Source organism: Prosopis cineraria, unplaced genomic scaffold (genome assembly GCF_029017545.1).
Source record: "Prosopis cineraria cultivar Desert tree isolate PC_DT_omini unplaced genomic scaffold, ASM2901754v1 PC618, whole genome shotgun sequence".
NCBI lineage: Eukaryota > Viridiplantae > Streptophyta > Magnoliopsida > Fabales > Fabaceae > Prosopis > Prosopis cineraria.
Window position 1 is genome coordinate 17489 of NW_026555943.1, and position 13736 is coordinate 31224.

Consider the following 13736-nt stretch of genomic DNA (forward strand, 5'->3'; position numbering starts at 1 on the left):
ATGTAATGCAAAATTTAAATTTTTTCCTTTAGATAGGAATATAGTTGAAAGTTTATTATATTTTTAGATAAAATTAAAGGTTTAACCACTTCTTAAATTCATTCAAATAAAATATTTAGAAGTTTCTTATAATAAAGACTAGAGACCTTGTTAGTGTCATATTATTATTATTTTTTTAAAAAAACTAACACGCAAAAGTTGAAAATGCTTTCGGCCCAAAAAATAGGTTTTTTTTACCTAGTTGAAAAAAAGTTTAGAAATGCCTTTATTAAAATATTCACATTCATTTTTAAATTTTTTTGTCACGAATATATTCCTATTGTCTTATGTATATGTGTATATATATAGATCAACTTATATTAACAGAAAAAAAGAAGAAAAACAAAGTCAAAAAGTCGAAGCAACAACGGGAAAATTAAGGAAAAAATATAGGGAATTTTCCTGACGTGTGTAATTATAATTGTATTTCACAAGAACACAACTATTAAAAAGCTTCAAGAGGGAATTGATATCTCGCTGCATAATGTTTTGGATTCCAAGACTATAAGATTAAGCAAATTTTAAGAACGCAATTTCTAATCTCTCAAGTGATTGGTCGAAGTTTCTGATCCAAATTAGTAAGCTTCTATGACATGATTACTTGTTTTGATCTAGTGGGAGGGAAGCAGATTTTCAAAACGTTAAACTCTGGATATCTTCTTCATTGTAGATGATATTGCATTGATAGTTATATGCCCTTTTTCTTTTGTATTTCTATATCCTAATCTCCCATGTCAACAATAAGGATACAAGTTTTAGATAGTTTGAAGACCGGTTCAAATTAGAGAGTTTCATATAGAATGTGAAAGGAGTCCTACTTGTATGATTCAATTCCTAGTTGCATGCACTCTTAAGGAAATTAAAATTTTCATTAAATTCCTTGATGACTTGCTGAACTAAACACTTGACTCCATTATAAATGAGCACATTCCTTTTAAACCCAATGAGATGAAATAGAGTGAAGATGCTCTTCATGATGAAAAAATCTTACTTAATAGAGAAGGTTTTAAAAGCCCTTAAAATCTAGTTTATCAAACCATAGTCTGACATGTTCGTCAAGTAGATAGATAATGTTCCAAACTAAATAGTACTAGAAAAAGGACTATACCAAAAAATTTGATTCAAAGTCTTGAAACATTCATAACTGAAGGCACAAGGAATATTTGCACTAAATGTTTTTGAAGAATGTCACCTGTAAAAATTGCCTTATAGATTAACTTCTAGATAAACAATGGAGTTTTGTATATTATTGGGTTTTCAAAGAAAACTTCAAATCTCTTCATTAATAAGAGAACTAGCCTTAATATCTTGAGAAAGTTAAGAATAGCCCAAATGAATAGAATACATACCTTCTCCCCGCATGATCTCATTAGAGTTTTTAGAAAAAAAAACTTGAGTCTTTAGATTTGGCAGAATTAACATCATACAGAGACTTTAAACACTATATGATGTTGTTGAGCAATTAAGGCAGATATTTATTGTTATAAATTATGTGAGACAGAGATCAATTTCTCATCAGCAACCTATCAATAAAGGGTTTTTTTTTTTAAAAAATGAGATATGCAAGCTTAGAAATCTCTTTCCAAAACCAAGAAGCAATATGATGAAGTTTAATGGAGTAACCGTCCGTTTGATCAAGATACTAGTAAATGTTATGCTATTTATTTTATTATTTATGCTTTTTTTTTTTTTTGGCCAAAGGTGGATATTTATTTATGCTTCCGTGAAAGGAGAGTCCATAGGCGCATGGCTGTCTGCAATCCACACTACGAGATGGAGCACGTGGGAGACCAAGTCTTCTATTGTTTATTGAAGTTTCCTAAAAAGAATTATACGTTGACTTTAGAATCCAAACCCCCCAGGCCCCCGCCCCAAATAATTACTAACGGCAATTTTTTAATAGATAAATGATTTAAATGAATAAATTATTTTAAAATTTTAAATCAAGAATTATTATAAATAATGAGCTTATTTATTATATAAATTATTTTTTAACTTTTAAAAATAATTTAATACAATAATTTTTATTAATAAAAGTTAACTTTAATTATTAATTAAATAAAAAAATATAAAAATATTTTAAAAATGATTAAAAATTATCAAAAAATTATAATAAATAATTCAAAAGTGACAGAAAAAGGTTAAAGAAATTACAAACTAAGACCAAAATTTTTTTTTCATAATTTTCTGTGACTTTTGGGTTCTCTTTTTTGTACTTAACTAACAATTAAAATTAAATTTTATTAATAATAGAGCTCAAATTATATTGTTTTCATAAGCTGAGGAAATAATTTACACAATAAATGAGTTCAAAATTTACAGTGCTACTAAACTTAAAGTTTAAGAGTAATGTACTCATTTATTCTTTTTTTAATTATATTTGACTCTATCGTAGATTTATTATTAATAAAAAAATTTATTTTTATACATTAGAATACTCCCTTTGATTTTATTTATAAATTATTTTTACCAACCTTATCAATACGAATATAATAAAAGTATAAAGAATAAAGGTAAGTAAAAATTCAAACATAACCCTCAAATAAAAAGTAAAAAGTAAGTTAATTATATAATATTATTTTTTCTGTCTTTCTTTTTCTTACTTTTTAAGGATAATTTAAAAATTTTAATTTAAAATAAAATAATCTCATTAATAAATAATTTATAAAATAAATCAAATTATATTTTTACAAAGTGACTTGTATATTGAATTAAGAGTGTAGTTTTTTATTGGGACAAATATATATTAAAATAGTTTAAATCCTTACATTTATTGGAACCACCGCTCGCTTACTCATTCTCACCATTTGAGTCAGCCTTGTTAATTATTTTAAAAAATTCAAATGTTCATATAACATTATAAATTTGGAAAAAATATAACATCATAATTTTAGATTACTTCATACGAAAGTAATTACAATTAATTAATTTTATATTGAAAAAGTGAAAATTAGATATAAGGATTACCTTATTTTAATGAAAAAAGGATGGCAGAAAAAGCAAAGTATGGGTTTCCAAAAATGTATTCAGTATAATTAAAGTCAACAAAAAAGCTAGCTTAAAGGACAGTTGATTTTAGAAAATGAATGTGACCAATGAACAATGTTACTATTAAAAATTGAAACCAAACTCTACCTCACTAAAATTACTCCTCATACTTTATTCAACAATATTTTATTATAATATTAAAAATAAAAAATAATAAAAATTATTGGAGAAAATTTATATCAATTAATGAATTGTTATTTTTAAAATTCAAATAAAAAACAAATTTGATTGAACTATTATTAATTTAGAATGAATTATTATTAACACTCAAATGGATACTTATTAATAAAAAATTAATTTAAATTAATAAATATTTATTTAGATTTTTTATTAATATAAATTTTCTTCAACAATTTTTAATTGATATTTTTTCTATTAAAAATTAAATTAACTTAATCAATTAAACTAATAAATATTTTAATTAATTTAATAAAATATTTTATCTATAAGTTATGATTAATTTTATTATAGTTTGATTGTGATTTTAACAACTAACTTTTGAATTAATATCTTAGCCATGTCACAATCAATTAAGTTTTTAATATCTTATATTACCCCCTGGTTGTTGGCGGTGGTGTTGGTGCAGATTTTTCTAATTTGACTCAATTATTATGTAGCACTCACAGGAACCGGCGCGTGCATCGTTAATGTGGGCTCTATCGCGGTCCCACAAGGCCACTAGTGCCTCTCCGTCTTGGTCATCACGAGCTCGCGACCAGGTTTTAACTTGTATAAAATGACCTTTGACCACAGAGATTCAGCGCACAAAATAAGATAAATCCATTGAACTCTTTAGGTGCGGCGAGATTAATAGCGAGGGACCCATCTCAACGAGGCCACTCGAGCGCCCTCTCACGCTGTTCCTCTCCCTCCTTCCACCACCTTCTTTTACTTTCTGACCTGAGCCCAGACGCTTCAAGAAGCTTTTATCTTTTGGAACTTAAAAGGCAAAGAAGCTGGAAAGCAAGAGCTCCTTATATTGTAAAGTTCTGAATGGATTTGCTATTGTCGCTGTCCTCAGGTGCACATTGCCCTCCCTCCTCTCTTTCTCTCCCTCTCTAAACTTTTCAGTTTCTGTCACTGAAATTTGGACATTTGTTCAAAAGGGTATTTTCCGAAGTGCTTTCAGCTGAAGATTTGACTTTTGAGTGATTTATTTCAGACTTATTCTTTTGATAATAAGTTGTCTGACTCGTCTATTTTCCACACATGACCAATGCGAATGAGTTTTCCATCCTCCAAGCCTTAACAATTTTGTATATCGTTTTTTTTTTTTGGTTGGACTGGAATTTAATTCAGCGTTTTAATTTTTTGTTTGAAGTCATACTTTGAAACGATAATTTGATTTCGTTTAATTTCAATCGGTTTTGGTCAATATTGTTCTCTGCATGTAATAAAGAGATTCAACGGTGAAAACATTCAACGTTTGATTGCGGCTGATTGGTGGCTGTGACTGAGTCTACATGAAAGGCACTCTCCTGAATCCTCTTTGAATTCAGCCTTAAGATTTTCTCTGCTTCAAAAGCAGTTAAAGCTTACAACAAGTTGCAAGGACATAATTGGAATGTGAGGCTTTGGCGCAAGCATATACGATCTGAAGTTTAAGTGGTGCCAATTATTTTGTCAGCTGAAATGGATCGAAATGGGGGAGAGAGTTGGAGGGAAGTGACGAAGAAGATGCTTCCTCCTGGAGCTTCTCTGCCTGATGAAGCTTCTGATCTTGACTACTCCATAGCCATAGAATATCAGGGTCCACCAGTTTCATTTGAAGTGCCAACAGTTGATCCTCTTCATATGAATTCTCGAGGAGTTCCACTTTCTGGATCACAATCTATTTCTCGTGCGAGGCCTCAGGTGATTGAGCCAATTCCTCTGCCAGTGTCTCGTATTGCCGGTGTTACAGGTTCTCCTAATCAAAGTCCTAGGATGTCAGGAAGTTCAGAATCTGCGGTGTCTGTCTTGCAAAATCCTGACTTTTCTTCAGCGTCAGCCTCACCTGGTTCAGCTCATAATCCTCCTAGGCAAGTGATAAACGAATCAAAGAGGGCGCATGTTGTCACTTTTAATACTGTTGATAGATCTCAAAGGAAGGAAGCTGAAGTTATGGAGCCAGTTTATCCAGAATATGTGTGGGTTTCAAAGGAAAGGAAGAAAAAGAAATTCAGAGTTTGTTATAGATGTGGAAAAGGGAAGTGGGAAACTAAGGAATCTTGCCTAGTTTGTGATGCCAAGTATTGTAGCATTTGTGTTCTCAGGGCCATGGGATCAATGCCAGAAGGACGCAAATGTGTAACTTGCATTGGTCAGCCTATTGATGAATCAAAGCGTATGAAATTAGGTAAACATTCAAGAGTATTATCTCGACTTCTTGTTCCTCTAGAAGTTAAGCAAATTATGAGAGCAGAGAAAGAATGCTCTGCCAATCAGCTTAGGCCAGAGCAGCTGATGGTTAATGGATTCCCACTGAAGCCCGAGGAGATGGCAGAATTACTTGGGTGCCCCTTACCTCCACGGAAGCTGAAGCCTGGTAGATATTGGTATGACAAAGAATCTGGTCTCTGGGGAAAGGTGATGATGGGTCAATATGGTTCAACAATATTATTCCATTTGTTATCGAAGAACGGTGGTTTTAATGCATTCTTATATTTAATTAACAGGAAGGGGAAAAACCTGACAAGATAATAAGTTCAAACTTGAACTTCACCGGGAAACTTAGCGCTGATGCTAGTAATGGAAACACACAAGTTTACATCAATGGTCGAGAGATTACAAAGCTCGAATTGAGGATACTGAAGGTAAGCAGGTCCCTTTCTTTAAATTTATTTGTGTTTACTATATCAGCTGTAACTAGTTGGATTATGCAGTCCAACTTATGGTACACTTATTAGGAGTTGAGGTGAAAGGGGTGAAAATTAACATGTTCAAACATCTGAACTTTCACCCGCTTTCCCTTCATTTGCACCTTTACCAAGTGAGTCCTTGGGGGAAAACGTCCAAATAGCCCAATATGCAAACTTCAGGCTGAAGCTGTTTTCTACAGCCCAAAGACATCTCTAATTTTGGATGATCCTTAGAATTTTTCATGAACTTCTCCAATCAGTGATTGACTGCTGGATGATAGGCAGTATTGATGAAAAGCCTGCTTAATTGGATTTAGTCATGTAATCATAAGAATAACATTGTTTTTTGAACTTTCAGCTGGCAAATGTACAGTGTCCACGTGATACCCACTTTTGGGTTTATGATGATGGTCGTTATGAGGAAGAAGGTCAGAATAATATCAGAGGAAACATTTGGGAGAAGGTATTTACTTCAATCTCGTGCCAGGGACTTCGAAATCTTGAGGTTCTGGAACACTAATGAATTATCATTTTGGCCTTTTCCTACACAGGCTTCAACAAGATTTGTTTGTACCCTGCTCTCTTTACCCTTTCCCCATGGAAAGCCTCATGAACCAAGAGATGAGATCAATAATTATTCTACAGTTCCAAAACATCTAGAACAGAAAAAAGTTCCAAAGCTTCTTCTTCTTGGACTTCAAGGATCAGGAACTAGCACTATCTTTAAGCAGGTATGGCTTAGAAATGTTTCAGATGGCTGGTACTGAGGTCACCAATTATGTAAGCACTTGATATGTTTCACTGAATCTGAAGAGTAACTGATGCAGACGAATGAGAGCATAGTTTATTTTATCCTTTCCTTTGTTTCTTTCAAAATTGGGAGGTTTGAGGGTTGGAGTTGACATCCAACTGACTAGAAATCATGGCCACTTATAAAACCGCACTTCATTTATACCAATGATATTAAATTGATCTCCCTATCTGGTCTTAATTTAGGCAAATGGTAGAGCAATGCATTTTTAGGGGGTTTGGAAAAGCATGATGAACATGAGAACAGCATGAAATAGTGGAAGAAACTAAACAGTCCTTTTTTTCCCTTGAAAAAAGAAATTTGCTTTTCAGATATCTTTTTTTCTTTCCTCTATGACACTCAATTTTTGAGTTCCTGAGCAGGCCAAATTCTTGTATGGGAGCAGATTTACTGAAGAAGAGCTACAGGATGTCAAACTGATGATCCAGAGTAATATGTACAAATATCTTAGCATTTTGCTTGATGGAAGAGAGCGCTTTGAGGAGGAGGCTCTTTCTGAAATGAATGCACAAAATTCTTTTGGTCAAACTGTGAGACAAGGTAATTTTTAATGCAGTAGCATCTTTTTGGTCGAGTTCCCACTTCACTGGTTCATTGTCTAGCTAACATGAAGCCTTGCATAAAGAGATGTTACAGACTTGTGGCACTTAGCTTACCATCATGTACATACTCTTCCTTAGTTATTGCATTAGTTAATGTCTGTGTTTCTCTAGCTTCTCGACACAGAACATGGAACTACAGGGGAAAGTTGACCAATTGAGTCTGTTATTTATGGCTTGATTCATTAGATTATCATTTATTGGGAAAATTTAAACAGGGAGCTGGTCATGGAGATATTATTTGGTCCTTGTAGGGGTAAGGCAAGGGGGTTTCAAATTCTCTTAGAGTGAAAACGAAGCATTTATTGTTATTTATATTTGCAATTGCAGTATTTCACTTAGTTTTCAAAATACAAATTAACTCAACAATTTTGTCCAAGACATGACTGCTCTGGTACAAATTTCATGTGCAATGTAGAGATTTTAGCTGGTGGTTTTTCTGAGTATTAGTCTGGCGCTTGCAAATTGTGTTGATATAAATAAAGACCATGATCAAGATTTGTGGTAATTTAGTGCTGATGGCATCAAACTGCTTCCTGAATACTATCTGATTGCAATCTTTTTCAGTTGGGAACAGTGAATCAAATGAAACTAGTCTATGCATCTATTCCCTCAACTCAAGGCTGAAGCATTTCTCTGATTGGCTCCTGGATATTATAGCTACCGGGGATTTAGATGCATTCTTCCCAGCAGCCACACGTGAGTATGCACCATTAGTTGAAGAAGTGTGGAAGGATCCAGCAATACAAGAAACCTATAAAAGAAAAGATGAGCTTCATTTTCTTCCAGATGTGTCAGAGTATTTCTTAAGCCGGGTAATTGCTCATCCCTGGAACTATCTCATTTGATTTTGTTATATATTAATTTGTTAGGTTTCTGGTAACCAAAAATTTCCATGAGCCATCAGTTTTTATTCTTGCCCATTTTTAATAATTTTTTAAGTTGTTCTGAGCCAACTTGTTGACTTTTTGTGTGTGTTCAATATTCACAATTTTTTTTCCAGCAAGATAACTAAGTTGTGCAGTTTGGTGAAAATATTTCATTGGTTTTAGCTTAGCATTGCATGTATATCTCAATGTGATAGACCTGCTATTATGTTAGATTTGCTGGATTGGTGGAAAATGGAAGAGAGAACATTTATGTGTATAATTAGGTTGTGCATGGCAGGAGGAAAATGACATGTAGAATATTGATTAGATCACTTGTTATAGAAATTGTTGGTATCTAGATTTATAAGTTATATCAGATATATAATGACAATGTGGGATGTATCACTTGTATACAGTCTATCCAAAGAGTTGATTGTTGGTGGAGAACAACCGTTTAATGTGATTTATGTAACCAACCCCACTTATAATTAGTGGGATAAGGCTTGTTGTTATTGTTGAATAGATCACTTGCTCTTTGTTCTTTCAGGCCATTGAGATATCTAGCAATGAATACGAACCTTCTGAAAGAGACATCATTTATGCAGAAGGGGTTACTCAAGGTAATGGTTTGGCTTGCATAGAATTCTCACTTGATGACCGTAGCCCAATGTCTGAAGTTTACACGGAAAATATGGAAACTCAGCCACCGCCTCTAGCCAAGTAAGTTGTATTGGTGTTTTTTTTTATTTTTGATAACCTCATTCTAGTGTGGGATAACCTCTTTTGCCTTTCCACTCTTTTTGTGAGAGCATCAAGGGGAAAAAAAATAGATGATTCAAGAGTCATTCAGTGCAAGGAATGTTAAAAGACTGATACTTGCATCTAAAATTTTGGGCAACTTCTTTGTCTTTAGGTACCAATTAATAAGAGTAAATGCCAAGGGAATGAATGAAGGCTGTAAGTGGGTTGAAATGTTTGAAGACGTTCGAGCCGTGGTTTTCTGTGTTGCCCTGAGTGACTATGATCAGCTGTGGCTTGCCCCAGACAGTAATGGCAATGGAAGCCTTCTGCAAAACAAGATGTTACAGAGCAAAGAGCTATTTGAGACAATGATCAGACACCCTTGCTTCAAAGACTGCCCTTTTGTATTGATTCTGAACAAGTATGATATTTTTGAGGAAAAGGTAAATAGGGTTCCTCTATCTGCCTGTGAATGGTTCAATGACTATAGTCCTGTGAGTGCTCATCACACTAGCCAGTCTCTGGCACATCAGGCTTACTTCTATATTGCCATGAAATTCAAAGACCTTTATGCTTCCCTCACTGGCCGAAAGCTTTTCGTGTGGCAAGGCCGGGCAAGGGACCGTGTGACAGTCGATGAGGCTTTCAAGTACATCAGAGAGGTCCTAAAATGGGATGAGGAAAAAGAGGAGAATTACTATGGTCCACCTGAAGATTCATTTTACAGTACCACAGACATAAGCTCCTCTCCTTATATCAGACCAGAGTGATGTTCATGAGATGTATTATTTGCCATTGTCAAGGTAAAAGGAGCAAATGTAGCATGATGCCGGCTAGCTTGTATTTCTCTTCTCTGTATTCTTTTATCTCTTTTTGAAATGAAAGGTGTTTATGATCTTGGAAGATGTCTTTGAATCACCTTTTTACTGTTCAGCGTGAGGAGGCTCAGTAAATGGCTCTCATTCTTTTAGAAACTATAGAAAGGATGAAAGCTTTAATAAAGGTGTCACGCTGAATGGAGTAAAGCAAAATCAGAATCATAAAGTTAAAGCTGTTAACTGCAGTAATTATTTCATTTTTTGCAAGAGAACCTTTAATCCGCAGCTTAGTTTTCATATTAGCATATGAATTTTTAATCATTAAGAAAACATTATTGAAATTTTAAACTCAAATGAAATTATTAACTTTTAGTTAATATTTAAAACAAGCTTATTTGAAAATCAAATAATTGGACTGATACAACTGATGCAAAGTCTCAATATTGCCCTATTACTGTCTTGCTATTAATTTTGACTATAATTATATATGGTTCTTGTGCCTTGTATGAAACAAATTGGTAAATAAATTATGTTGTTTTTGTATCTTGATGGGATTATTTTTTTTTTTTTTAAGGAACGGGGTCAAGTGTTAATTGCCTCTCGGACATCATAGCTTGCTGGATCGGCCCGAAAAAGCATGTAATCTCTGATTTCCCTTTTGTTATGAGGGGAAAGAGGAATAAGAATTATGTTTTAAAATTCATATATTAATTTGGGAAAAATTGGTGTCCTTATAATATACGACATTTTTTATTTGGTCCTTATACTTTATTATTTACAAAAATGGTACCCATAATTTATCTTAATTTTTAATTCAGACTTTATCTCTCTTTATAAAAGATATTCTCATGTTTTTAAATAATTTGGAGTAAAACCTTGTGCTGTTTATATATTAAATTTTATAATCTTATGTGTCTACATGGCATAAACAGATTTGGATTCAGTAAGTTGTTTAGATACACTCACATTTTAGTCACCGCTATTAAATTTTATCAATATTTAAAAATTATTAAAATATATATTTTTTTCAAAAATTTAAAACAATCATTGCAATCAAAACACTCCTTACTCATATAAATATTGTCCCCTTTACAAATTTAAGATTAGATATTTTTTGAGTATTATATAATAAAATCTAACAACCATTCGATTAAATCAAAACGTTGTTGTCATGTTACATAAAATATTTATTGAGTCACTCACCAGACTCAAATCCAACATAAACATGGTAAAATTTACAATCAAGCCCTCATTTCTATGTACGTGAGTGACAATTTTGAATGACTGAGTGGGAAAACAGAAATGAAGAACTGAATCAGCGAAGGTTTCGCGGTGTAGTTAGTCATCACATCAGTCTAATACAATGAAGGTCTATAGTTAGAATCTGGATGATGCCATTTCTTCACTTCTTTAGTTTTTTCATCACTCAAATCTTTGCAAGTTTGTTCTAATATGAATAAGAAACACTAGTATGCAGATTTTCAGTCTAGTTACACCAAGTAATTTTTAACACCAAGTTTTTATCAGCTGTCCGTTAATGTTTGTGTTTGGATAACATTGTAACTTAGGTTGGGATGACTCCAACTTAAGTTAGGATGATAAAAGCCATTAAAATTTTATTTGGATTAAAAAAAAAGTGAACCAGCGTTGGAAGAGAAACGGGCGTTTTCAACAAAGCTGCTAGATGGAGCTTTCTGCCGAGCGTTGGTGAACGTTAGGAGTATTTTAATGTTTTATTAGTCTTCTCTCTCTACCCTCTTCATCAGTGACAGACTTTGCTCTGCCTTAGCCTTCATGAGTCTTCACGAGTCAGCTCTAAATGAAAATTGTGTTCGCCATCGTTGTAGCCTTCTGATCTTTCGTTGGCTGTGTTGCTCGCTACAGTGTTTGAATTTGCAGGCTGTTGTCCCTTCTTTCTTCTTGCTTCTACTCGCCCACCACATTCCTCGCTTCATACCAGACTCATATTGCTGCACTTTTGGCAACCTTCCTTCACATACTGATACATCGTTGCCGCCACCAAATCTTCCACCATAAATTCCGGCGTCATCGCGGCCTGCATGGGCTCGAGGCTCCCTTGCATCGTCACTTTAAGCAGCAATTTTGGCAGTACTCGCGAAAGATCATCAAGCAGCGTCACGGTAAGAGACTTCCATATGAGAAAATGTCCTGCACAGTCCTAGGCGTCGGATTTGGGACGACGACGTTGACGTCGCATTCACACCCTGTAAGGATGACAACTTCTGGCCGTTCCGATAAGGCATGGTATGTGGAGGCAACGAAAAAAAAAATACTTTATAATTTATAATATTTAATCCTTTTAATTGAATATTTTATAATTTATAAATTTATAACTTTTTATATTTAAATATTTTGTAAAGTCTACCTTTTCAAAAATTAATATTTTTTATTTATCATTTTATTTTATATTGTTAATCTATTTTTTAAAATTTATAATTTTAAATTTAATATTTTTAAAAAAATATTAACTTAGTCACAATATATATATTTATAAACTCATCTCTATTTTAATTATTATATATCTTAACTAACTTTTAAATCAAATCATCCAAACAAAATTTAATTTGTCCAACTGACTTTTAAAAAATAAGTATCTAAACATAAATTACGTTACATTCACTAACTTTTCTTCTAACTTCAATTTACTAACCTCAGTTGAATCCTAACTTCAGTTATAAATTTTTTAATCCAAACACACACACGTTGTATCACATCCTCTGCTTAGTTAGGCGAGGAGGTCAAGATAAACAGAAACTTGTGTAGCAACTTATCCATAATTTTTAAATAAAATGTAAATTGGTTTAGAAAACTAACCCATTGTATCATACACAACATCGAACTTTCCACAGATACCTTCAAAATTGGACTCTGTATAATATTGCAATTGGCAAGTAAGTCCTTGACTGCTTCCACAGTTCTACTTTTCAAGTGCTGCAAGTTGCTCCTATCCAATCTTTGATGCACCAATAACAAGTTTGGCAAGCTGCCACAAACACAGATTGTATTAGACGCCAAATCATCACTTCACCCCATAATTTTCTATTTATCCAGAGATTTAGCACACTGGATGATGGAGGAATTCAAAATTCAAAATCTCTAATTTTGATATGGTCCCTGGGCAATTGAACTATCATGAACAATCGTATTAAAAAAAATAAAATAAATAAACAGAAGACCTAGTTAAAAATAAAGATGACTGTATAGATCAAAGATTGATTTGAGCTTATCATATCCAGCCAAAGATGTTTGCGGATAATTTAATTATCTTCGCTGAAGCTAACTTGAACCAAGCACAAGTGATTAACAAGTGCCAGGAGACATTCTGTGAAGCGTGAGGACGAGTTTTTTTTCTCCTAAAATATGAATCATAATGTGAGGGCCCAATCAAGCAGGCTTCATGTGGATAGATGACGTTGGGAGATATCTGATGTATTATTTGTTGGCTGCTCTTAAGAAGAAGAAATGAAGGAATGTTCCTTAACTCAAATGAAAGTAGCTCAACTTTGCTTTGATGAAGCTCGAGTAATTCTAAGTTGTCTGGGTCTCACCGAGAGTAAAATACAAGCCATGTGCCCTCGAAAATAAAGTGATCAGCTCGATACACTGCCCCTGAATCAGGCTGGGAACAAAGCCAATAGGAATCGCATCGACAAAGGTGTCGTGGTGTAGTTGGTTATCACGTCAGTCTAACACACTGAAGGTCTCCAGTTCAAGTCTGGGCGACGCCATTCCTTCATATTTTTTTGTCTCAAAACTAATTTTTCTGAATTTTACTTCGAGTGCTGCTTCCACAATGCAGTAAGTTTTCTTCACTTTTTCTGTCATGCGTGGGGCCCAGGTAATTGTCTTCCACGTGGCTGTCGTTATTTTATTTTACTCTCCCCTCCCCAACTCGCCGCTCCTCCATTTCCGACCTCGAATTCTTCCACGTCACCCACCACCCTCAACGT

At 33.6% G+C, this 13736-nt stretch overlaps 1 protein-coding gene and 1 non-coding gene across 3 annotated transcripts; both read left to right on the forward strand.

Annotated features, from left to right (window-relative positions):
* The first annotated feature begins 3887 nt into the window (after nucleotides 1-3887).
* On the forward strand, nucleotides 3888-10538 carry LOC129297816 (extra-large guanine nucleotide-binding protein 3-like). 2 transcript variants are annotated; one of them, XM_054936171.1, is made up of 10 exons: nucleotides 3888-4108; nucleotides 4487-5655; nucleotides 5745-5882; nucleotides 6286-6390; nucleotides 6479-6658; nucleotides 7101-7278; nucleotides 7905-8152; nucleotides 8754-8926; nucleotides 9120-9750; nucleotides 10340-10538. In XM_054936171.1, exons 2-9 carry the CDS (start codon nucleotides 4720-4722, stop codon nucleotides 9715-9717), a joined length of 2556 nt encoding a protein of 851 aa, XP_054792146.1. In that variant the 5' UTR covers nucleotides 3888-4108; nucleotides 4487-4719; the 3' UTR covers nucleotides 9718-9750; nucleotides 10340-10538. The 2 variants fall into 2 exon arrangements, with proteins under 2 accessions (XP_054792146.1, XP_054792145.1); XM_054936170.1 differs by lacking the exon at nucleotides 10340-10538 and having other exon boundaries at nucleotides 9120-9850.
* Nucleotides 10539-13440: 2902 nt separating this feature from the next.
* TRNAV-AAC (transfer RNA valine (anticodon AAC)) lies at nucleotides 13441-13514 on the forward strand. The gene has a single exon. It is a non-coding gene; the product is annotated as a tRNA-Val (tRNA).
* Nucleotides 13515-13736: the final 222 nt, after the last annotated feature.